Source organism: Topomyia yanbarensis, chromosome 3 (assembly GCF_030247195.1).
Source record: "Topomyia yanbarensis strain Yona2022 chromosome 3, ASM3024719v1, whole genome shotgun sequence".
Taxonomy (NCBI): Eukaryota; Metazoa; Arthropoda; class Insecta; order Diptera; family Culicidae; genus Topomyia; species Topomyia yanbarensis.
The window spans coordinates 54,587,649-54,613,718 of NC_080672.1; the positions used below are offsets into that span (position 1 = coordinate 54,587,649).

Here is a 26,070-nt window from a genome sequence, read left to right on the forward strand (position 1 = left end):
TGATCGTTTTTCAGCACAGCACAACTGTGCAAAATTTGGGGTCGATTAGTTTTGACCCAGCGTAGCGCATTGCGTTTGAAAATTGTATGGAAATTTTAGCATTTTTAATTCTACAGACTACAATTCTTCCTGCAGTATGCCAACAAATAAATAGAATGTTTGGATGAATTATTCAAAAGCCTTAGCTCAATTTCATTAGCGTGGGTAGTTGAGCAAAAGGGCGTAGTGAGGGATGAGGGAGGGGACTATAATATGTAGGAATTCGAGCTGAAATATTGTCGAGTTGGAATGGTCAGAAGAATTATTTCAAAACATTTACACAATGTCCTATGCATAATAGTAACGATGAAATAAATCACACTGTATCCCTTTGCCTTCTTTTATCAATAGAAGTTACGTTACAGACTGGATCAACTGATGTCGAGTTGATATGTCAAAGGATTGCATTGATTATATTTTGGTTTTATACGCACTATTATTTGATGGGATGCGTATTCGCCATACAGTGAAACTCCAACAGACAGAATAGGTCCTTTTGGAAGTCGGATTCACGATGGAAGAAAGTGACGCGGTCGGTTGTTGTACTTTAAGGTTATGTTCAATCGAACTTTATTCGTAAAACCGATTTGCGACGAAAAGAGTCCGTTTTGCTTTGAACTTTGGTTTATACCGTTACAGAAACTTGAAACCGTGTAATTGACACTCTGGTATTCAAAAAAAAAAAACGAGAAACATATTACTATCGAAAATTTTCGCGGATGCAAAAAAATAGCGGCTGCATCACGAGCAGGGTTGCCATAATTCCCTTTTTGATTATTTTTAAAAACAGCGGTGCTTCCGTCGGCCAATTTCAATCGACCTAAAAATTTTGATTATTATATATTGACCCACGAATTCCTCTGAATCTGAATCAAAATATAGTTCCTATATACCATTCAAATCCGTGAATGGCTATTACAGATACCTGGGTTACTTCGTGCGGAATGACCCATCATATGGAGCATGAAACAAGTAGCGCTCAACATTTGATCTATTCATGTTATTTTATTTCATACTTCTGTGCATGAAATAAGGTTTAGGCTGTGCATGATCAATCACGTGTTAAATCTGTGTGTTTAAGACCAAGATACAGGTGGAAAAATTGTTGTCTCTGGGCGGTGGTCTTTTGTCGATCATTCTGCAATTTGTTTTCCAATTACCTTCACAGTAATACCTATTATACACTGAACGATTGAATTATTTCTGCTTGAGCGAAAGCTTGTGGCAAATTGTCAAGTTTGGCAATAACGGTTATGTCGTCACAGATCAATTGCCCAAATTGCAACATTTAGTTAATCAATTATTCATTACTCCATCACTTAAATAAAAGACTATTGAAAAAGTCTTTTATTTAAGTGATGGAGTAATAAATAATTGATCAACTAAATGTTGCAATTTGGGCAATTGATTTGTTACGACTTTCGCTTGTGCTTCCTTGGTTTTATGTTGGTATTAAAAAGTACAACTGATTATACGCCGTTTTCGTTTGCGGATCCAAGTCGGAGTTAGTTCACATTAAGACAATGCTACATTACGTAACGGTCATTGGCAATAAATTTGATGCTATTAGTTAACCTGTTTCCTTCCGAGCGGAAATTATAAATAGTCGAGAGTTCTAGTTCTCATATCGATAATTCGTCTACATCATCAGTACTTCGTATGTACTAAAGCACATAAATGCTTTATCGTTCACAGATCTGGAAACATCCTCAACCGAACAGCCGAGCTCATGCGACAGTCCCATGTCCGCACTGCGACTGCACACTCCTGGTTTCGGCAAGAGCGCCAGCAACCGGCGCCCGATCGTTCTACCCAAACCATTACCACAGCTCGAATTCCCAGGCCCTCCATCGTACGACTACTATGAACCGAGCTGCTGCTATATGCCGCTACCACCGCCCATTCCGTCCCATCATATGCCCCTGCTGGAAGCGTCGACCGTTCCGCCGAGCATCAGTGGCGGTGGAAATTACTACACGCTGAATGATTGCTTCGAGTGTGCCCGCCAGGAAGTGGAACATGTGCCACTGTACGCCCCCAGTCGTCAAAGTCCGATGCGCAGGCGCTCCCGGAGCATGAGCGTGGTCAGCATGAGCATGGCCCGACGTCCCAGTCAGGTTAGCATGGCTCCAACTCTAGTGGTAGCACCACCCGTACCGGTTGATTCTTCCACAGCAGTTTCGATAGCGGCTACCAATGCTAACGTTTGTTACACTCCGCAACATTTCAGTCTTAGCAAGAAGGGCCTGCTGCAAATCGACTACTCGTGTAACTGGGACAACCTGGATCGGTACATTGCTAAGTGAAGCAGTACTGCTCTATTCGGTTAACTCTATGAACCATGCTCAATTTATTTAGTAATAAAATAAACCTGAGACAGGTATCGGCACTCACACGATCATCTAGAAATAGAAGTGTTTATTTAAGTCCATTATTATTTTATTAGAGAATAAAATTTGTAAATATAAACGCATTAGATATGATTGAAATAAAGTTGAAAATCGTTGACTAATTGCTATTAAAAGGAAGAAAGAAATCCATGCACAAAGATTGATTTTACGGTAACACAATTCGATTGTTACGACAAATTGCAACTTCAGAGCTCATTTGAATTGAATCCTGGCAGCTTACCACATTACTCTTAACTACGGCTGTCGGGTAGATCTTAAAATATAAGGCACAATATTTGAATAAGTTCAGTTTAAAATATTAATTTATTCATGCTTCGCTTGAAAACACTACCAAAACTAAAACACCCCCGAGCCAGTTTCACTTTTCACCTTTCTCGGAATAGTTGCCGCCCGAAGATACGGATTGTCAATCGTTGGACTGTTGTTAGTCAAGTTTATCTGCGCAGTCGTAATGTTGCCGCTGGCCGTGGAAACCGTCACTGTCGGAGGACCCATTTTAGCTTCTCCACCGGTTTTGCCTCCACCACCACCGCTACCATTATTCGATTCTCCTCTGCCCGATTCCGTATCCTTCTCGTCGTTATCCTTGTCATCTTTCTTGTCTTCATCATCACCATCGTCGTCGTCGTCATCGGCATCCTTACTGTCGGCCGGATCTTCCTTCCGATTGGCCACCTGGTAGTAGTATTCCAACTCTTCAAAGTCGAAAATCTGATCTGTTGGATTTAATGCCTGCAGATACGGTGGGAATGATGGTTTGCAGGCAATGAGCGGAAACATCGGGTTGTCTTCGTTATCGAACAAACTGTGTACGTCGCTAGTTTTAGCAAGAAACCTGGTGAGCGCTTTCTCGACATCCCGCTTCTGCGAGGCTGCCTTTTCGCGGATAGCTTCGTACTCGGTTACTGGTTGTTTGTAAGTCTAAAATGAAGTAAAGTTAGTAATAGTGAGCATTAATGTCGAGCGTTGCAAGAGAAGACCGGTGTTCTGATATACGCGTGCGGATCCGGCAGCGCTGGTAGATAGTTGGGTATGTGTGATGGATGCGAGTTTTTTTGACCAGCCTGCAGAATACTGAGTTGTTTTTGAGCCTGGGCCTGTTGTGGCTGAGGCAAAACTTGACGGCCGTCTTTCCTGGCGTAAGATTCTAAACCTTTCACAGGAATTCCCATGTTTATGAGCGCAATTACAATGTCTCCGATTACAGGTTGGGTGCGCCCGGCTAGCTCACAATAGTTACGGGCAGACTGACCCAGTTCGACAATGACTGTAACAGGAGCAATGGTTTCACTTCCTTCATTTCATAGTAATGATTAAACTAATGCGCGATGATTATTTGATAATCAATAACAATACTTACAACTTTGCATCATCTCCGTGAGCGTTTCAACACATTCCCTATCGGCACTCTCAAATTCATGTTCCAACAATTCCGATGATACGGCCATGCTGAGATATTTCCTCCGAGCTGATTGCGTAGAATTTATTTCTGCCATCACGATAAAGAATTGAAATCTTATTTCATCGATTACTGGAGAATAATATAAAATATTTTTTTTTGCTAGAATAACGAGTAAATCGCTGCTTTGTTTATATCCAGATTATCATTATAAATGCTCATCGACTAAACATCACAGTGAGTAGAGTGAGCGTCAAGATGTCGTCATAGGAGGTAGAAACATTAGGTTTGTTCGAAGACTCCATATCAAGAAGACTGGCAACTCTGTCCAGAATCCGGAGACAGTAACAGCAACGCCACTTGCGGGTAAAGGTGGTACTTTCCATAGTGATGCACACACACATATACATTTTTACATAAAGCTTCCTCCCTTCTTCCAATAGAGGCGCTGTAACCTCTGTCGCTTCTCGTTTGTATAGGGGAAGGAAAGAGATATCAGTCTTCTTGATATGGAGTCTTCGGTTTGTTCCAGTCGCCCGGGGACACCTTGACAGATAGTGCTTGTTTCATATATGTACCACTAATTTGATGGTGGCGCTAGTATGCCTTCTCCGTACGAGTACCACGAACAACGAAACGAAATTGTTTCAAGAGAAAAGCGTGTTTCGTTACGTGTGTTATGAACGCCGTCAATGCAGCAAGAACAACATTTAGAAAAAGCGTATTCCAAAATGTGGATAAAAAAAACAATTATTTGAGAATTTTATCCCTAACTGGAAACTACAGACACTTTATACACAGACTAGCGAAGTGTTTTTGTAGGGGAAGTGCAAGAGGAAGCCCATGCAAAGCTTATGGGAGCTTCCGTGATGCCAGTTTACATCCATGGTTGCTAGTTTTACTGTTTTTCTCTCCGCTAGTGTGTTATATAAAGTGTCTGTACTGAAAACTGTTAGCAAGGTACATAAATCTTATTATAAATTTAACTGGAAGTCGTTGTTTTTTTGTTTTATTGTTGTGTGAAGTGTGTAATCGGTAAATCGTTTGTGCTTTTTGCCCGAGAAATATGAATGAAAATCATTTTGGCCAATGAAAGTAAATCACCAAGCCTAACAATTCGTGAACATATGACATCTTATTTCAAATTAATTAAGAACGTCAAGAATTCTAGAATTTCGTTTGGGAATATAAACGAAATATGTAGGATTTTCTACACAGTTAGCAAAATTGGTTTTGGATAGAATTTATGCGCTTTTACCAGAATTCTGGCAGCAAATCGGTAGTGCCCGGTTTTAGCAAGAATATTGCCAGGAATATACAATTATGTTCGACTCTTGCCAGAGTTTTGTTCGACTTTTGCAATAATTCTTTCCAAAAGATTTTGCGATGGTTTTGGTACTGATCCCTTCAGAATTCATTTCGCATATTACTCAGTTCCAGCCCGACAGAAAACTAATTGAACGGCGTCTACCGGAGGATTTCATGTTGGTTCGATCCCGAAGATTTTCGGAAATTTCAATATAAGTGGAAGTGGCTCGATTTTGAAAGCCATTTTCTTGTATTCCTGAAAATCAATTTATTTTTCTTGGATTTTGTAGATCCAAAATGGAATCTATGTTTCTGTTAAGGTATGGACAGTTTCTAATTTGAAGAGCGAAATAAATTTGGTGATAGAAATGCTTAAATTGTTCATTTTTTACAGATATAGAAAATAATAGATGGGATGTGCCTTTTTTAAATTTTGTTCCATTCGAGCCGCCATGACATCACCAAATCACCACAAAATTCGCTTAGGAGTTCAATATATGGGAGCTGTCAAGTTGTCCCCGGGCTGGTTCCAGTACATGGAAGTTACTCCCTGTTGCTCCGGAGCAAAAAAATTCTCGCTCCTTTTCACTCCGGTTTGCCACCAGAAGAAGAAAAAAGAGAAGATGATAGTACAGGAACGATTTTCTCCCTGTTTGCTCCGGAGTACCTCCAACGAAAAACGAAAGAGAGGGAGTCCAAATTTACCCAAAAATAATGAGATATTCCCCAAAGTCGACTAAACTTTATCCCATTAATTTTGAGTAAAAAAAATCATTCCCTCTCGCTTGTTTTCCGGCGGTGAAATAAGGACAGCAAATTAAAATTACCTACTGGTAAGTAATGGATTTTATGTGTGAAGGGCATGTTCATTTCTAGATTCATAATTTTGACAGTTCTACACGGTAAAAAAAAACTACCCATTTTATGTATTCAAATTGCCCATTTTCGGAAGTTATTCGAGCTGTCAAAAAATGGGTATTTTTTGTTTCTAACAATGAGTACTTTTTATCCAACTACGCGATGAGGTAATGTCAATGGGTATATTGATCTTGATAATGGGTGAAAAATCCTTAAGCATTATTTCAAGCGAGTTAACCTGCAAACTAAGGATCGTAGTGGAACCTGCAAATTATCGCCCAGCATCGGAGTCCGTGGCGGAAACGGAACATTTCGGCAATGCTCCGAAAACAACGTCTGTTTAGACTACTGAGGATGTTGAAAATATGCGCCAGTTCGGCATTTTTAGAAAGATCCAGCCATCAAAAATATAACCAGCTGGCGGTTTTATTTTGTTAAGTATTATTAGAATAGGATTTCTATCTAGATTTCTATACTTTTATAAGGAAACAATAATGTGAAATGAATGTTATTTTACGTTTTTTTTAATTCAGAAAAAAATCTATTGACAATATTTTTCATTCTGGCGTGAATTTCATGAACGGGTATTTTTTACGCATTTTGTTGTAACAGTTCTGCGAAAAATAATGGGTGAAACATACCCAGGTTGACGTACAAGGTCTGTACTCATTTATGGGTACAAACGCTTTACCCATTTAATGGGTTATTCCACTTTTATTGAAAATGAGTAGTTTTCTACGCATTAATGGGTACTTGATTTTATCAGTGTATATTAAAAAACTGAAAATTTTAAAACTAGATCTTGCTGTCCCCAGCAGCAGTTTTCGCGGGTGTTCCATTCAGTTTAAAATTTATGTCTCGCGGTGCCTTTAGCGTTGCTGCATTCAAATTTATTTTTCCCCGGTATATCGAGTCTAAGTGTCTGTGCTGAGTACTCTCCATGTATTTAAAGCGCAGTTCTAAACGTGTTTTAAAATCAGCAACAAATAGAACGCCGTCGTATACCAGTTTTAAATTTTAAAACAAAACTGTTCGAAATTATAAAACAAAACGCTCTGCTGAGGATGTGAATGTTTCAGTTCCAGTTCTATTTTGAAACTCCTATACAAAATAAAACGCTCCTGAACATGCCCTAATGTCGTTTTTCATTGAAGAACACCGGGGTAGTGATCGCCTACACGCCACCGAAAAACTACCTAAAATTCAGTACTTTTGACTCAATCTCGTGGTATCGTGCAGGAAGGCAAAATTAGGTAAACCGTGTTGAAGGTAGTTTCCATTTAACTACGGCAAAAATAATAACTCAACCTTGAGTTTAATTTACTTAAATTTAAGTTGAATTTACCTTATTTTGAGTATACTTCAAACAACTTAAAAGTACCTTACTGCACGGAAGACCTCGACTGAGTCGAATCTCTCGTTTTGTTTTTGACAACACTAATAAGTGCGAAAGCGACGCACAGCTCAAAAATACCTAAATTTAAGTTAAAAGAACTTATTCTGTAGGTTATTTTACGGTTGCGTGTAGGTTAAATCGACATAGATCTTTCATTAGGGCTTAAATCGCAAATGTAAACAAACTGCGTTTTCGCTATCATGGCATTAGGGCATGTTCAGGAGTGTTTCAGTTATAGATGCATAATTTTGACAGTTCTATAATATAAAACTGAAAATTTTAAAACTAGAACTTGCTGTCCCCAGCAGCAGTTTTAGCGGGTGTACTATTCAGTTTAAAATTCATGTCCCGCCATGCCTTAAGCGCTACTGCATTAAAATTTATTTTTCCCCAGCCTATCGGGTGTAAGTGTCTGTGCTGAGTACTCTTCATGTATTTAAAACACAGTTCTAAACGTGTTTTAAAATCAGCAACAAATAGAACGGCATCGTATAACAGTTTTAAATTATAAAACAAAACTGTTCGAAATTATAAAACAAAACGCCCTGCTGGGGATGTGAATGTTTCAGTTCCAGTTCTACTTTGAAACTCCTATACAAAATAAAACGCTCCTGAACATGCCCTTATGCGACTAAAATACTACAATATTTAGGCGAAAATTATTAAAAATGGTTTATAGATCTATTTATAATTAAAGAAAACAAAACGGCGAAACATACATTTTCTTCGAGTTTACGACTTAGGCCCTTCTTCTCATTTAAATAAACTAACTTTTTTTGACAAACCGGAGGCGAACGGTTATTATTCACTGTGATCTTGTATACTTGGTGGTGCTTGCACATAAATATTCAAATATTTCAATATTGTCATGAAATTTGAAGTAAAGATGCACGCACCCTTTCATTTGCATTGGGTTTCTATGCGCCCATTTGCTGAGCCCTATTAAAAATATCCTGTCAAGCTCGCCTATTTACCCAGCCCTACCCAGCAAGACAGAGTCAGTTTAGCCCATTTACCGCGCCCTTCCATCATGTTCACAGTTTAGCCCTCTCGCAAATGGCGATTGCTGAAGGGCGAAATCACGACTGGAATGTAAATTGGGCGTAACCATTCTTTTAATTTCTACCCACTAAAAACACATAGCAGTCAAATTCTTTGTTATATTGTTATAAGGTTTAACCAAGGATGCTTTAGGGAAAAACATGATCATAAAGTAATTTATACCTACTACATTTAGGAAAGCATTGCCGAATATTGAAACTGATTTTTCTCCATTTGAGTACATTGCGACTTAGGCCCTAATGAAAGATCTGTATCGAAATGAGTTAAACTAATCAATCAAATTATGTTTTTTGAAAATTGTCCTTGCGTTTAAACCAAAATGGGAGGCTTATTACTACCGCTACGTACTTAATTTCAAACGCAAATAGCAAATACAAGTGCTAGTCACACCAAAAGCTTACTGTCAACCTTACAGCGGCATTTAGGAAGCAGTTGGTGCGGCGTGTACGTTTCAGTGAATGATTATCTCTCAGTAGTCAAAGCTTCGATTTTTACGACTAAACTTTGCGCGTCTCTTTTGCTAACAACTCTGCTAAAGCTCTTCTTTATCGGCCATGCTCAAAATAATGACAGTTTTGCGAAATCGCGAAGCAAAACAAAACCGCAAAGGTTTTTGTCTCACGAAGCAAATTCGAATCTGCCTCTGTATGAGTGCTCACAATTGTTTCGTTGTGTAAGTGCGATCGTTCAATTTCGGCTGCCACCGCGAAAAAGATCAAAATCGTGAGAAGCCACTAGAAAGAAAAAGTGCCGAGTTTAAATTTTTGATCGTTTTGTTCGTTAAAAATAGTGTTTTTCCTGCAAAAAGAACGGATATTTGTGCGACCAGTCGGTGGGCTATTGAATTTACTAGCTAGATTGCAGCAGAAATCGTTTTCCAAGGATATTTTTTGCGTGAAAGGTAAACTTGCGAAAGCAAACTTCTTCCTCTTATTGTTCGCTTATTAGAATGTCAAATAATAGAGATTGATTTTTGCCAAAAAATCTCCAGGTTATTTCACCGGATTACAAACTGGCTACAGCAACGATGTCCACCCAGCAGAGCCCCGCTAGTTTGCAGGCGGCGGCCAATAGCGAAAAAGTTTTCCAATGGATCAACGAACTGTCGAACCCGGAGACACGCGAAACTGCCCTACTAGAGCTAAGCAAGAAACGGGAATCTGTTCCCGATCTGGCGCCGATGCTGTGGCACAGCTTCGGTACCACTGCCGCGCTGCTGCAGGAAATCATCAACATATATCCATCGATAAATCCAGCCACCCTAACGGCCCACCAGTCCAATAGGGTGTGCAATGCGCTCGCTCTGCTGCAGTGCGTTGCGTCGCACCCGGAAACCCGGTCTGTCTTCCTGGCCGCACATATTCCGTTATTCCTTTACCCGTTCCTACACACCACCTCGAAGACGCGACCGTTCGAGTATCTGCGGCTTACCTCGCTCGGGGTTATCGGTGCCCTGGTGAAAACCGACGAGCAGGAGGTCATTACCTTTCTGCTCACGACGGAAATCATTCCGCTCTGCTTGCGCATCATGGAGTCCGGTTCGGAGCTGAGCAAAACTGTTGCAACGTTCATTCTGCAGAAGATTTTGCTGGACGATAGCGGTTTGTCGTACATCTGCCACACCTACGATAGGTTCTCGCATGTGGCGATTATACTGGTATGAGTTTTCTGTGAATTTGTTTAAATTAGATTGACTGAGGTGTATTTTTTGAAGGGTAAAATGGTGATTTCACTGTCTAAGGAACCATCGGCGAGACTGTTGAAGCACGTTGTTCGATGCTACCTGAGATTATCGGATAACCCAAGGTAAGTGACGTTTTCGTCTTGCTTAAAATTTCTTCGGTTAAGGAGTTTAATTTTAGAGCCCGCGAAGCTCTTCGTCAGTGCCTGCCGGATCAGCTGCGTGACGGAACGTTTGCTGCTTGCCTGCAAGAAGACAAGTCGACCAAACCGTGGCTTTCACTGCTGCTTAAGAATCTGGAAACTGTAACCGTATCTGGCATATCACCGCTAACTTCCTAATGGGACCAGGCGTGAATGCGTGCGTGTTTGTGTCTGTATGCGTATATGTGCGAATGAGCTGGCATGCTAGCATGGCCTCTAGGGAGATCCACTGAATGGAAACGGCGTCCACCCTCTCCAGCCACCCCGTTGATAACATGTGTTCCTGAACCTGAACGAACCACGTGAACCACCAGTCGAATACTGAACAAGAATATTTTATATTGAGGTAAGAATGCTTGCAGATCTTTCCCTGAAAGGGAAGCTGCGCTAAAATAACCAAGATGTTTAGAACTCGTTCGTTATACCGCACCGGATTACGAGGAGGTGCTTTGCATACGCAAGCAGGATTAGAATTTGTTTCCCTTACTTTTCAGACAAATAAGTACGGTTTATCGTTAGAAGTCTTGTTTCGAGCTGTTTAGAATTTAGAACAAAACCGAATTGAAGAAGAGTTAGTTTAAGAGTTAATACGAAACATTTTCCAAGAAAAGAAAATCCCGTTCTAGATTACGAATTTCGATGGTAGTATCAATAAGTGGACTCGCAGTTCTAATTGGAAGATGGGCGATAAAAATTGTTGATATATAAATTTTTGTATTTCCATAAAATAGGCTGACAGAAACGGAAAGTGCATAAACGTTATTGAAGTACATATATTCATATTCGTGCATCCACAAAGGAGAACCAGCTGCTAGTAGAATAAGACGGAAAAGAATAAAAATGAGACTGCTCAATAAGTCAAAGGTTGGGATTAGGAAAGTCTAGCTACAGAGTTATTAAAGTTTATTTTTTATATACTCAGCTGAATGATGGACATTTCTACTGCCTAAATTTATTTTGTATTCGTACCAGTTTAATTCGTTTGTATCTAAGTGATTACGATTAACCAGAGTCGCTCTTGAAACATTAGCCGGTAATGATAATTAAAAACAAAACTGTTGCGAAATGTGACATGTTCAATACTTACAATAACGATATGAGTTTAATAATCATTGAGAAATCCTGACCCGTCCATTTAGGTAAGCTTAAATTCATTACTAACTGTGAGATTTCGAGATCCAGCTCGGCGCTTGAACTAGCTTTAATTCAATTCGATCAATCTTTCAAATTGATGTTAATGTGAGAAATCATAGTTTGTATCAGGGAAGATCGGTCATTTAGAGAATCGGGATGGAGCCGCGGAAGCGTCGGCACGAGAACTTGCCGTTGCCATATTATATATGCAGCCGCTATTGTCCGCTCGTTCATTTTTTACATTGACACAGTTCCACCATTATAATCCAATTTGGACACCTCACTGGAGACAGGAATATTCGAATGAAAAAAAGAAGACGGCTAGGCTACAAATACTATTTCCAACCCCAAGTCACGCGGCATTGGTGCTGCCTTTTATTCGGAATTGACTCAAGTCATTTTAGCACATTGACTACGAAGCGAGTAGAGTGTAGTAGAAAAAAAAACTGATTAAGTTACTCGCGCAAACATTCTCCGTCGTGAAGGAACCAATTGGATGTTCATTGAAAGTACTAATTTAATCTAATTTAATTCACTATCGCGTTTCTGGGGCTGTTGCTTGTTTGTCGGCATTTGCTTCTGTTGCTTCGCGAGTCAACCCTGGTCGTCAGCTGATTGATGAGATTTTTCGCTTCGCTACTGGAAACTACTGAATTTTGGCAGGAATTTTTACGCACACGACATCACGATCGCCATCCTTCAGTTCCCATTTGACATCGACGGAGACCTGTCCAAGTGGAAACGCAAATAAATTATTCCTGTTTTTAGCAAATTTTAATAATTGATTCCTTATTTACCTTGGGATACTGTTTCAGCACCGGCAACGTGGCGGTGTATTTGTATTCGGTGTCTTTCGACAGGGGGCATTCGAGACCACTGTCCACGCAGCCGTCATCGTTGGGTAGCTTGAAGGGGACTTCCATGCCCAAGATGACACCATGGACAACCGCCTTCAGCTGGGTAAGATCCTCATCTGCGAAATGGAGTTTATTTTGTGGTGAGAGAAATTTTTGACAGTTTGGCAAATTTGCTAAAAGGTGTCACGCGTTTCCATTGTTAAATTGAACGATGGAGACTCGCGGTGGTCTGTGGTGTTTGATACAATCAGTTTTACGCAGTAGTGGCACTGAGACCATGGACACTGCAGTAATGATCCGATTGTGTTGTGTTGTTGTATACATTTTTCTTATTCTTGTTTACGACGAATGCGAGATTCGTTCGAAATAAATGAGAATACGAACCACTTTCGGTCGAATCTCGTATTCGTCGTAAACAAGAATAAGGGTCGGTCTCTGACAGAATCGTGACTGCTTTTTTGATTTTTAAGAAGCTAACGTTTTGTTAAAATATGCTTTCCCATGTTCTTAGACTCTTCTCCATGTTCTAGTTATTTTCCGTCGGCATATTTCCCATCAACTCATGCTCCGGGGACCAACGGGTTTACTTTCCTTGTAAAGCAAGGCGTGACAAGATTTTTTCACCTCTGAAAAATCTCAACGACCTCGACTGGGATTCAGCCCAGACCAACAGGGGTGAGTGGCAGTCACGTATCAACTTGACTACCGGCGCCGTCGTTCTTGGACTAAGCGCCTATTCCCGGTCCAAAAAAAATGCGGACGAACATGGTCAGGCGATTTAAACAGTTTGACTTGACTCAACTCGCCTGTATTAATTGCCCCTAGGAACAAATGCAATTTGCGAATGCGATTTAAAGGAAATTTCAAAACTTCGACAAATTTTCTGGCGGCTGAAATGGACTTGGTTATTTTTGCGATTTTCAAACATGGCGGCTCATGTTTGGCTTAAGCTTAAAATTGTTTTTTTTGAAACAATTCGTGTGTTCTAGCTTGTATTTTGTTTGTCTAGTGCACATCATTTAGTCAACGAATGTGGGAAATTGTGGAATCATGTGTAAGTATAGTGGATCAAGATCTCTGACCTAAAGTCTTAATAAAATTCAGATTGTGGAAAGTTTTGGTGTGCAATACTAATTTCACCATTGATTCTTCCTATAATTTTGTGGTGATTACCTAGTGTACTGGTAAGTTTATGTGAGTAGATAATGAATCCGAAAATGAGTATTATTTGCAATTTTCATATTAGGCAATTAAGGGCGATTAAATGGTGCGTTCCCTGAGCGATTTGGGGCGATTTAAGGGCAGGTAGAGCGGCAAAAAATGACGGCGGCAAATCGCCTAAATGTTGCATTTGAAATAGCCCCCTAATTGCAAATTGGGGGGCAATTAGCGCATCCGAGTTGGCAAATAGCCTTCCGTTAGCCAGCAAATTGCCCTTTTTGACTGGGTTTCTTCACCTTCGCTTAGCGCTTAAGCCAGGTTTAAACGTACTGGTGAACCTGGTTTTAAAGTTAATCTCATAACTATTGCTTATTATTTTGTATAAACATGCTCTATGTAGTGTTTACATGACGGATGGCAAATTAACCCTTAAATGCATGAATGTCATTTTTCTTTGGTACTAATTTTTTTGGATGGATACGATCTATACCCTTTGTTGAAGCTTTATATCATAAAATTCGGTATGTTTCCAAATGGCAACAATATGCATTTAAAGGTTTTAAATGCTAGATTCAGCTAATGGCAAACTAGTTGTTTTGACATATGCTCACACACTAACAATTCTTTTACAAATTCAAAACCATGTGGGTAGTTAAATAAACGTAAACGAGCGAAAATAACATTTTTTGCGCCAACTTGGATTTGTGTACCAGCATCATTTGCCAGCATGAAATTCAGAAACGGATTGTATATTATTCCCCCGAAAATCATTCCCCAGAAAGTCATTTCCCAGAATGTACCATTCCCCAGAATTCCATATTCCAGAATGCACCATCTCCCAGAAAGTCATTCCCCAGAAACTTTTTTTTTATTGATTTGATCTTTTCAAACGTACTACTCGTTCCAACTTCCATCGAACGACATTCTTCGCTTTCGATTCGGTCACATTTGAAATGATTTGCATTGTGCTATAACCGGAATTTAGGACATTATTTATTCCGAATTAAAATAAAGAATTTACTGCAGCACCCAATTCGATGGCTTTCCCCAAAAACCATTCCACAGAAACTAAAATACCGAAGTGTTTCCCCAGAAAGAACTATTCTCCAGAAAACCATATCCAGAATGCTCAGAAATCATTCCACAGATATAACCATTTCCCAGACATTTTTTTTGAAGTGGGAAAAATCTTGATGAAAATCAAAAATCTTTTTCAAAATGTTGGCCATATTGCTCTCTTCGAAGAGTGCACTGCTAGTAGCATTAGACAATAGCAATATTTTTACATTATTCTTTCAATAATATAAACATACGTACATATAGGACAAATCGCAAAATTCAGAACAGATGTGTTTTTCAGTGCCATTTGGCAACAGCCATAGAAAGCGGTAGCCCCCTTCCTAGCATCTAAAAGAATGACATTGCAAGATGACGCTATATGAGTAAAAATGCTCGTAAAAATGACAGTTCAGCGAGCTTGTTTACATGGTGTTAGAATTCGAACCGAGTTTCTTGTACTGGGCGAAACCAAAAAATTTTTAAGTCCATGTAAAGGCTAGTTTACAGTTCGGGAAATGGATCACGGAATTTCGCACGGGATTTGCGTCGGGATTTGATCAGGGAAAATTTCCCGCCGAGATCTCTCCAAACTGTCAAACCAAAAACTCTGCTGCTTCTTAAAAAATACAAACAGTATCAAACTTGCAGCGAATTGCAAACCTTATAAAAATACTATTTTCCCTGTCGGAAGCAATTTGTGTTGAATGGTTCCCGGTCGGATTTCTGTGTGGAGAGTTTTAAAATTCCCGCGATGTTTTCCGCGGTTGGGTTTACACTTCAGGAAAACTGTCATTTTTGTATAGACTCATTTCCCGTCACGGGATTTGACATCCCGAGCTCCATTTAAAATACAGAGGGACTCAAATCCCGTGACACGTTTTCAGAACTGTAAACTAGCCTTAAACAAGCTCTCTGAGCTGTCAGAAAAGTGAGGTTATACATTTTCATGCGATGCTCAATGGAACAGTGTTATGTAAGTAAGGTTATGTGGCGAAACCAAAACTTTGTACATTATCTAAATCAAGGAGCTGATGCATGATGTTAAGCTGGCAAGAATAAGCCGTCGAAGGCGGCGGCTCGCAGAAATATCGTTGCACCAAATCGGCCGAAACACTAGCTACACCTTTTATACACGGCTCCAACCACTCATTTACAAATTAGTTAACCCTCAGGCCCAGGAACAATCGGTATATCTCCCGCATTCTTGCGCATATGTCCGGGTTCGCCATAATCGCAAATGCGATCACAGTCCCAACTAAAAATATATTCAATTCAAAATGACCACTAACATTGACGAATAATTGTTGTCGAGTATTATGTCTGTAACTCTGTGGTATAAATACCATTTGGCGTAAGATATGAAAATACTTTCGAATGTATTTAGTGCAACCTGTTTGAGTAAACCGAGCAATCGGGTGGATCGTACATTTGCGTACGAAACATTCCCAATATAAAAGAAAGATAAATGCTCTAAAAACCCACGAAACCATTTATCAAAATATGCATTCATTTCGATTTTAATATGGATTCAACCAAAGCTCCAAAGATGGAATCAACATATATGTTAGAAAAAAACCGGGCAGACGAAAATATCACAAGTTTGCGTGCAATAGTTACTTGGCGTATAAATTAAAAAAAAACTGCTCATGTTTGAAAGAAGGAACCAAGTCCTATGTTCGAGTAAACCGGTTATACGAGAGGATAACAGGTTTGCTTGCGAGAGGTCGCCGCTTTCGACGGCACATCCTCAGCAGCTTAACACTGCATAAGATCCTTGAATTAGGTATGCGCAAACCTTTGGCTTAACCACAAATAATGAATAAAAACCTGTTTTAATCCACCTAGCGGTGCAATTGTGCCTTTCTCAATCATGAACACGAGAATGTTTGCGTTGTTTATACTCATTAAAAGCTTTCAGATGCATATATTACATTTTATTATTATACATGACATGACAACTATATACAGGAAAATAAATCATTATTCGAGTTCTAAAATTTTGAAAAAGAAAAAACAGCCACGGTAATATTGAACTGAAAAAAAGGTGCGAAATCGGCAAAGTCCCAAAAAGTCGATCATCATAAAAAATTTTTTTCGAGATAACATAAAATCTCGACGTTTCATGCATTTTAAAGATGTTTGGCATCAAAACTACGAATTCGATTTCTGAAATTTCATGGGGTCCCCCTTTGAAAAAAATTTTGAGTTCCGGCTTATATGGGAATTTTATATGTGAACGGACGGTTCAGTCTATATTTCCGGACCCATATAAGCGATCCGTACGAAATTTTATAGACATCTGTGGGGATATTAATCGGCCCAACCATTTCCGGGAAACTGATGTGAGTTCGTAAATTTTGAAAGATGGCCGCTTTTCCCGGGCACTTCCGGAACCGTCTATGGTGATCAATGTAGTCAACGAAAGTTTGTTTGGCCGTTGGTGACCTAGAACTGCAAATTTAAGTTGTTTGAGAGACATTTTAGTGAAATTTTTACCTTTTTTGCTTTCATCGGAGTATCGGTTTGAATCACAATTTGCTATGTGATCGCACGCCACAACCTGTAACTCCGGAACCGGAAGTCGGATCGGGATGAAATTAAATAGCCATTTACGGGGACGCAAAACCTTTCATTTGAGACCAAGTTTAGTTGAATCGGTCTAGCCATATCCGAGAAACCGATGTGACTGTTATTCTGAATTTAGATACTTCCGCCGGGGCTTCCGGAACCGATTATGGTGGCCAAATAGACTTTGAATGGATGTTAGTGACCTAATACTACAAATCGAAGTAGTTGTGGTCACATTTTGGAAAATTTTTCATCATTATACCACAGACTAACAGACATAACACTATGGGGGAATTCCCTCAAAAACATGGATACTACAACTTTCCCAGAACACTAGCTCCACCTTTTATTCACGGTCCCAAACACTCATTTACTGGTGGGTTACCCCTCATGTTTGGGAATAATTTTTCACACAGGTCTATCCCCCATATGCTTGTTCATATGTCAGTGGCGCCATAATTTCAAATGTGGCCACAGTTCCAACTACAAATATATTTAAAATGACCGTTAAAGTAGGCGAAGCTTTGTTTTTGAGTGTTATGTCTGTTAGTCTGTGATTATACATTCATTGCAGAATTTATTAAAATCGACATTTTCAACATGATCGTACTCATCACCCTGTATTTCCGGAACCGGAAGTCGGACCCATTAGAAATTCAATAGCAGCCTATGGGAACGTTGCATTTCATTTGGGACTAAGTTTGTGAAAATCGGTTCAGCCATCTCTGAGAAAAGTGAGATTGTGTTCGCGTACACACACAGACGCACATACACACATACATACACACACAGACATTTGCCGATCTCGACGAGCTGAATCGAATGGTATGTGTCACTCGGCTCTCCGGCCCTCCGTTAGAAAGTCGGTTTTCAGAGCATTTGCAATACTTTTCTATTGAGAAAGGCAAAACATTAACTTTTCTGGGGAATAGGGCATTCTGGATAATGGTTTTCTAGGGATTGGTACATTCTGGGAAATGTCTTTCTGGGGAATGGTACATTCTGAGTAAGGGAATTCTGGGGAATAGCTTTCTGGGAAATGGCTTTCGGGGGAATGGTATACAACCTCAGAAACGTCAAAAATTACCATGCTGGCAATCACCCCAATTACCTGCAGCTAACCTGACAAGCGTTTACATTATGGTAGTAGCATTTGGTTGACCTCCAAACTTGTTTTGAATGTCTTCATCCATTTTGCGAAGCTGTGTTTGATACTTCGCACGACGAAGATTTATGATTTGCCACAAGTGACCATTTGGGACCAAATCCGGATTGACCGGTGAACCGGTTAAGTATCCTTGTAGTCTGAGAATGTTAAATTTGGTTCTTACACATTGTCGTCCTCAAAATAGTTTAGTATGATGTGCTTTAGTAAATCTTACAAGTTTTAAAATATTTTAAGATTAGTCTCATAGAAAACTTGCTATTAACAAAAACTGTTTGAATCCATCTAGTGGTGCAATTGTGTCATTTGTCCACACTACAATTTCATGGCTAGTTATGTTCAATATAATGATGGAAATGTCTATTACATATTCAGTACGATTTGCTTATATACATACAATAGATCGACATCCACAAACTTGAGATGCTATGTGTTGACACAGAAAGCTTGAAACCAGCGACGGATCCAGGAGGATGGTCATTTTCAACATAAGAAATTTTAAATTAGTTATTATTTTGAGGTAGTTTTAAACTCAAAATCATTTCAAACCAAATTTTTACTGGCTTTTATTGAATGCGGTTATTGCATATGACCACAGAGAACAGACGTCCATCTTCTGCATTCAACTTGTATAAAAATTCCTAACGTTTTCGAAGGTAGTTGGGATATCTTCACCATTAATTCCGCCCTGCGTCAACTCCAACAACTTGACAAATTTGTGCAATGGAACGGAACTCTTCACTGGTCGACAATTGTTTGTTCAATTAGCCATAGTGCACCCGTCTGTACCTAAGTGATGTAGTTTCGTAATTCGATTAAAAGCTATTTTCGGTGGCAATTTCCCTTTCACTCCACGATGTAAACCATGTAGAGCAATTAAGGCAGCTTCGCAACGGGTGATAAACAAGCAACGCAATTTCAGACGATCATTCATGATAAACTAATATGGAAGCGCGTACAACCTAACGAGCAACGATCAACTGGAGCAGAAAATAGACGACCTTTGCGAAGGGTCGATGATATCATTTATCTGTGTTTTTTATGTAGCGATCTGACCACGAATAATTAACGTCATTATTCTATTAGAAAGAGTCATGCATTAAGTGTGATTGAAATGATACAGGGGACAGGCATAACGTAGTTGGTAAAACGATTGCCTTGGACGCAGCTTACCTGGCTTCGATGTCCAACCCCGTATATAGGGTTAGATTTTTCCAAAAAGAGATTTCTCTAACCCGAAAAGAGACGAATGACCCTAAGGTTAAAACTTCTATAATAAAAAAAGGAAACATCAGCTTCCGTCAACAGCATAGAACGTCAGCGTCACGTCATGTGATAAGTTGAATGCGTCCGTCAACGTATTCCGTGTCGTTGGTGCTGTGGTGTGTTTTTGAGCGTCTTCATAGGAACTGCATGTAACTAATTTTGACGTTCCGTTGACATGCAGTACTGGTGATGGAGGACTGACAGACTTTACACCGGTCGATGCGGTGAGTACGAGCTCAATTATTCCATCGTTATTTTCAAAGAATGTCAATGCTTTCTGGATTGTACTTTTGATTAAGTCTAATTTTAATCTTAGCATTTCTGGAATATAAATAGTGCTGCCAATGTTCTAAATTTATCCGACATGTTGGCGATTATTTTCTAACCAACACCTGGACCCTATTTGACGTTGATTTACTGTTGTCCAAGCGATTTTCATATCTGGAAGCTTCTTTCGGTGCAGGTCGAGTCGATTAATTTTCATCATTTTCGGCACAGTTTACTGCCTCCCTCCCGGTTATCGAAAGTGTGAATAATGGTGCAATGTAACGATTATACAAAGTGAAGTGGCTAATAAAAGCATTTTTCGGCATATATTCGACAGATGCTAGTGGTGACAGTTTGAAAAACGAATTCCGGGAAAATAAAAAAAAAATTCCTCGCATAACGGGCCGTCGAATCCCGATGCAAGGACAATTAAAGTGCAAGGAAAACATCTAGAAAAACACTGTGTACATTCTAAAAATAGTGAAAAATGGTTTTTCAGAGAAAAAAATTCGATCCGAAAAGTGAAAAAATATGGCAATAAGAAAAATTGGCATATTCAAATAATTGGCGTTTCACCGGCGACTAGCAACTACCAGGTGTCGCCCGAAAATTCTTCGCCCGAAAAATAGGTGGCAAACCAGGTCAGTGCTCAGCTATTTTCGTCCGCGTCGCTTGTCACCTATTTTTATTGGGTGCTTCATCGGCGGTGCTATCTTTGAAAATGAGCCGCGTTGGATATTCAACTGTTTTTTTTTTTGCTTTCTTATTTGATTGCAAATGAGTAGAGGTAAATTTTGGGTGTTCTTTGATGTGATGATACTGTAAGCACAGACTAACAGACATAACACTCAAAAACAAAACTTCGTCCGCTTTAAAGGACATTTCAAATATATTTGTAGTTGGGACTGTGGCCACCTTTGAAATTATGGCGCCACTGACATATGAACAAGCATATGGGGGATAGACCACTAGTGAAAAATTGTTCCCAAACCTGAGGGGTAACCCACCAGTAAATGAGTGATTGGGACCGTGAATAAAAGGTGGAGCTAGTATTCTGGGAAAATTGTCGGATCGATGTTTTTTGAGGGAATTCCCTCATAGTGTTATGTCTGTTAGTCTGTGCTGTAAGGGAACACGTATCCGCCGGTCGGCAAACTTTTCTTTGGACAGAGCAAACTAAATTCTGTTTGTATAGGGTTTGTTTTACCAACGGGAAAACACATGGCCTTATTTGAGTGGAATGATGACTTCAATCATGTATAAGGTTTAAGAATTGACAATTCGCGAGAGGGATCGGGGACCGGTTGGCAATTACCTTCAGTTATGTCAGCACAAAGAATAAGTGTTTTGCTGTCATGTTCATTGGTTAGCTTTCAATGCTATCTCATGCCTCCACGCGAGTCTGGGTCTATTGATGACATTTGGTCCTTAGACCTGCGACGACTGGGTGCTGTCAGCCTTCTGCCTATAGTGGCAGAATGAGAGGGTGCGAACGGATCTAGCCGAGAAGACAATACCGTGAAAATGAATAGTTGTTCGGAGGTCGGCTCCAATGGGACTTTTATTTGACTGGTATCGATGATCGCGAGTCAATACGTACTGAAAATCCGCCGCATCTGTTTTAATGAATCTAATTTCAAGTTTCGTTATTAGTCACAAGCCCGTGCATCAGGTTAACGATCCTTTGTATTTCCCTTCAATGTTCGATATAATCGTTCGTATACGTGTATTCCATAAATAATCCGATATGGAAAATATGAAATACTTTCGTTGATTTATATCATCTCGAGCTATCATAACTCTTTGTCTGTATAACTAGATAGTTTGCAAACCAAAAATATATCTTCGAGAAGGAATAGCGAAACTAGTCTAAGTAATGTCGCAATAGATGGTGATCCGGTCCATTGCGCAGATAAGATTAGCTTTTCTAGTCAATACTGCCACGGTCGGCTGTGTGGAGTTGAAATCGCTTTTGTTTAGAAAACATAGGATACTCTCGGTAGCCGGCTACCCAGAGTTTGAAAAGAACCAAAAACTAAACAAGATCTTCTTTTTCGAGCGATCGTGTTCTAGAAAACTAACTGGGCTACTACCTAGTAGGCTACGCTTTACAGGTCGTATCACTTGCTTGGAGCGAATCCTAGACCCTACCCAACAAACATTTCGTGGTTTAACGTTTTAACAGTTGCTTTATTCATTTATTTGCGTGTATTGGGACTCGAACCCAGGTCGGTTACCATTCGTCATGGTTCGCTAATCGTGTCAATTTTTGGAGTAGGTACAATTACCTTTGTTAAACACATAATTCAGCTAAAAGTCAATGGTGGTACAAATGTAAATGTATAGGTAGGAACAACCTTTTAAAAACATGTAGTGCAGCTTAATGATTAAAGGAAATAGTATTGGTAACAGCATCATTTATTCAACTCGTAACTCAGTCTAATAAAGATGGTTGAATAAAAGCATCGATATTGCCACAGCTACATTTGTCAGTGGTATAGTTCAGCCTAGTTTGAACTGGCGAATACTGGAGTTTAAATAGGTAGAATACACTGTTAATGTTTAAATAGTTCAGCGAAAGTTTTATTCAGCTTACATAGCCTTTAATCTGCTTTTAATTAGCAAGTAGTCTTATAGTTCAGCTCTTAATGTTTCCAAACTACCAACTCCGCGACACGTGTGGAGGAGTCTGATGGATCGTCGTTCTTCCGTTGGGTGGATGGAGCGTCAACACTTCCCGTCTGCCTAATCCTTTGTCTTTCCTCGTGAACAATGATACAATCATGCTGTTGAGGTCTTGAAGTGGGTCGGATTGGTATGATTTCTTACTTGCCATTTTCTGGACAGCTCTTATTAGATAATCAGCAGTCAAACATGATGAAGTCAGTGTGAATTTGCCAAAATCATCTTCATAACGCAACGCAACGCAACAACGGAAATAACTCCGTTTGCATTCCTGTTTTCACACTTCCTAATAAAGTTTAATATTAATAAAAGCCCCTGTTACTACGAAATTATTATATATGTGCAATTCCAACTATCTGCAAGAATGGTACTCGACACAAGAAAAAAAAATATATAAAGACGCAGGCAAATGCCTTCTGTTTAAGATTCAGCATTTTATTCAAACGATCGCCGGGTAAAATCAGCACCAACACGATAGAAACCACGAAAAAAATCGTCACGTAATTGAATATTATTAAAAAATTATAAGAAGTGCTCCTTATAGCCGGCTATCCGGAGTTCAAGTTGCTTATTTTGCTGATCGTATTAATACAACAAATGATAAATTTCCCAAATTCTTGGCAGCCGGCTGCCCAGAGCAATTATTACATGATAATGGTATTGGTACATTTACTAACAACTCTCCCCTTCCCGTGATACATGTGGAGATGCACAGGATTCCTCGGTCTCTAGTAGCAACATATATCGGACTAACATTCCTTCTTTTCCCGGATATCTGCGTTCGGATGTGGCCGGCGTCGGTATTGATCAGCATGCAGGGATCAATATAGATTGTACAATGTCGCTCAACATGTTATTCCCAAGCATGTTGTTCCAATGAACATTTTGCAACCCAATTTGGTTCTGGTCAATAACGGAGTAGCAACTACGGGCGATCTCTTATGCTTATGATTATGGAAGCTTCTTTCGGTGCAATATGTTTCGGTCCGACAAGTTTGGAGAACCTCATGCGGACGATGTATGCAAAAAGTGTCCGCATGAACTCTCGGTATGTTGCGCAGTTCGTGTTTTTCCAAAGAAGACGGGGTGATTATTTTCCATCGCAGCAAAAGTTGGAGTGCTATTCGGTGCGCAATTTGCCACAATGCTTTTCTTATGGGATTGATCATACGTTCGAAAAATGTGCCACTCACTGTAAAACGTTCGTTGTAAACAAAACATACGATAACCTGAGACTTTGAAAGCGTCACTTTGGTCAATTACAGTTGCGGTTGAAAATTGGTAAACATTATAACTGGGTAATACACATTTTGCGACGATCTTTGGATTTATTAATGAACCCGCTAATTTAATTCGTCGCATTAAAAAACTTGAAAGGTGTGTTCCCAATGAAATGAACAATAAATTGTGCGGGACCAAAAAATAATACGCAGTTCTTGAGTTTCCCCAGTTAGAAAGTTTGTAGATAAGCTATTGCCAAGTCAAAATCTTTCTGGAACTGGTAAGACATTCTGTATGGATTCCAGCTCAAACACAACAACCGATTCCGACTCAATTAATTTTGGAATAGGTTGTAGCATTTAAACTGGAATCCATACTCAATCCATTCGTGATTTTTTACCCCAGTCTGAAATGGTTTGACTTGGTGGTTCTGGTGTCGCGTAGTCGAGTCCCGGTCAAAAGGCTTCTTATGCTAATTTCGGTTTTAGATTCGAGTCGCTCTAGGTTCGCTCTAATATTTGCAAAATCCATATAAAAATGACAGTTCAGAGCGAACCTAGAGCGACTCTGATCTAAAAACGAAATCAGCATTAGTATCATTAGTATTAGCATTATAATCGTAGCAGCTACGTCGTGTGAAAGTAGAAAATGGATTGCAAATCTCCCAAAATAGGTCATATTCAGCAACGGAATGTCCCAGTTAGATCCATACCGGAACCGGTTCGCAGTATGTATGATCAGTATTGTTTCCAACTCAATTGCGGCAACCAATTCCGACTCAATCGGTTTCGGAATCGGTTGTTGCATTCGAGCTGAAATTCATACTGATTCCATTCAGGATTCCGAATGGTTTGACCAAGGTTGTTCACTAATTTCGTTCACTGGATGCAAAAAAAAAACGTAAAAAAACACTTACCGGACTCAAACGTAATTGAGATGGTGGCATTCGTATTCCGCTTCAGAACGCACGCTGGCTGGTCCACGTTACAGTTAGACACTTCTATTAAACTGTAGTTCCCGATTGTATTTGCATCAGCTGAATGGAAGAAACGGGTAACGATTTTTTAGAAACCATATGTGCAAATATGTCTATTCTGTATTGATGGGGTATCTCATGGAAAACGAAGCCTTTGACGGATGAAATTTATTTGTAGATGTGTTTACTTTGTGTGTCAAAACAATGCTTGCTAATAACTCGAGAACAATTTTTCCTGGCTACTATTTCTCAATCAGAAAAATACGTACCACAATTTTCAAACTCCACTCCCTGCACGAAACTATCGGTCAGTATCGAAACGAGAACTAGCACAACCGCGGACACTGCTAAAGATTTGCACATCATGTTTTGTTTGATCCTTGCTTATTACGGCTTATCAGCTGAATACCACTGTCTACACTTCAACTTGTTGTTCTGTATTGTGTTGTGTTATCGTAGGGTTTGTTTTTTGTTGGTTTCTTCTGGAAAATTCTGAACCGTCCGATTCGATTGCCACCGAACAACTAACTGCTGTCGACGATGTCGCTGAGTCATACGGGAGTCACGTTCGGCAATCCAATACACGCTACCTACATGGATAGATGATAGCTATAGCAGACGCACGCGAGAACGGCCAAGCATACAAAGTTCTGCGTCGCGTCCACTTCAATTGGATATATGTAGACTATTTATTGAAGAGCAGCGAACTGACTGACGTACGATGGGCATAAATTGTGCTTCACAAAAGAAGTATCACATCTCAGCAGCTAGTGTTCGCGTTGGTCAGCGGTCTCCGGGCCTGTTGGAAGCGTGTATAAATTGTGCTGATAAGGAATATGCTCTCGGCTCAGTGTGAGTGGAGTAAATGTATCAAGAGTTAGACTTGTTTTCGAACGGGAGAACCGGGAATATGCAGATCATTGGATGATAGGAAAATTTTCACACGAACTCGAATTACAAGTTTACGATTTATCTTGAAATGTTTTACAACATTCCATTCGGTTTTTATTTATCTTTGATTGTAAATACTTCAGTAGGGTATGTATGGTATGTATGGATTCATTGTTATTGGTATGTATGATACATAAGGCGTAAGTCGCTTAGCACAAATCGAGTAATGCTCGCAAAACAAACGGCGTGGTAGCCTGTGTCACAATGTACCTTGGTGGGTCATGGTGTTAAACTGTTTTGTCAATATTTGGCAACACTGTCAGTGACAGTTCTATTAGTATTTACATTTTTCATAACGATTAGTTAATTAAAATCCAATTAAATTAAAATTTAATTCAATTACTTCAGGAGTCTTTATGAAATGTGCTTATACACCTCGCTTGATTTCAGGTCTAGCTGGTCG

General features: G+C 39.6%; 4 protein-coding genes across 7 annotated transcripts in view; 2 read left to right on the forward strand and 2 right to left on the reverse strand.

The window, feature by feature from the left end:
- Window positions 1-2,547, forward strand: part of LOC131688845 (nucleoprotein TPR-like) — a 71,259-nt gene extending 68,712 nt beyond the window's left edge. For all 4 annotated transcript variants that reach the window (XM_058973412.1, XM_058973414.1, XM_058973413.1 and 1 more), the window contains exon 5: window positions 1,735-2,547. In XM_058973412.1, the coding sequence (XP_058829395.1) occupies window positions 1,735-2,345 (611 nt within the window). In that variant the 3' untranslated portion in view covers window positions 2,346-2,547. The remainder of the gene's footprint in view (window positions 1-1,734) is intronic.
- Window positions 2,548-2,734: 187 nt separating this feature from the next.
- On the reverse strand, window positions 2,735-4,093 carry LOC131688846 (transcription initiation factor TFIID subunit 8-like). Its single transcript, XM_058973417.1, has 3 exons — window positions 3,811-4,093; window positions 3,431-3,717; window positions 2,735-3,371 (listed from the first exon to the last, which is right to left on the reverse strand). The coding sequence occupies exons 1-3, from the start codon at window positions 3,944-3,946 to the stop codon at window positions 2,787-2,789; spliced, it is 1,008 nt and encodes a 335-aa protein (XP_058829400.1). The 5' UTR covers window positions 3,947-4,093; the 3' UTR covers window positions 2,735-2,786.
- A 5,045-nt stretch (window positions 4,094-9,138) lies between these two features.
- LOC131688852 (CCR4-NOT transcription complex subunit 9) lies at window positions 9,139-11,449 on the forward strand. Its single transcript, XM_058973426.1, has 4 exons — window positions 9,139-9,374; window positions 9,465-10,130; window positions 10,188-10,279; window positions 10,336-11,449. The coding sequence occupies exons 2-4, from the start codon at window positions 9,501-9,503 to the stop codon at window positions 10,493-10,495; spliced, it is 882 nt and encodes a 293-aa protein (XP_058829409.1). The 5' UTR covers window positions 9,139-9,374; window positions 9,465-9,500; the 3' UTR covers window positions 10,496-11,449.
- Window positions 11,450-11,818: 369 nt separating this feature from the next.
- On the reverse strand, window positions 11,819-25,301 carry LOC131688853 (NPC intracellular cholesterol transporter 2 homolog a-like). The gene is made up of 4 exons (XM_058973427.1): window positions 24,986-25,301; window positions 24,657-24,776; window positions 12,289-12,464; window positions 11,819-12,218 (listed from the first exon to the last, which is right to left on the reverse strand). The coding sequence occupies exons 1-4, from the start codon at window positions 25,080-25,082 to the stop codon at window positions 12,138-12,140; spliced, it is 474 nt and encodes a 157-aa protein (XP_058829410.1). The 5' UTR covers window positions 25,083-25,301; the 3' UTR covers window positions 11,819-12,137.
- Window positions 25,302-26,070: the final 769 nt, after the last annotated feature.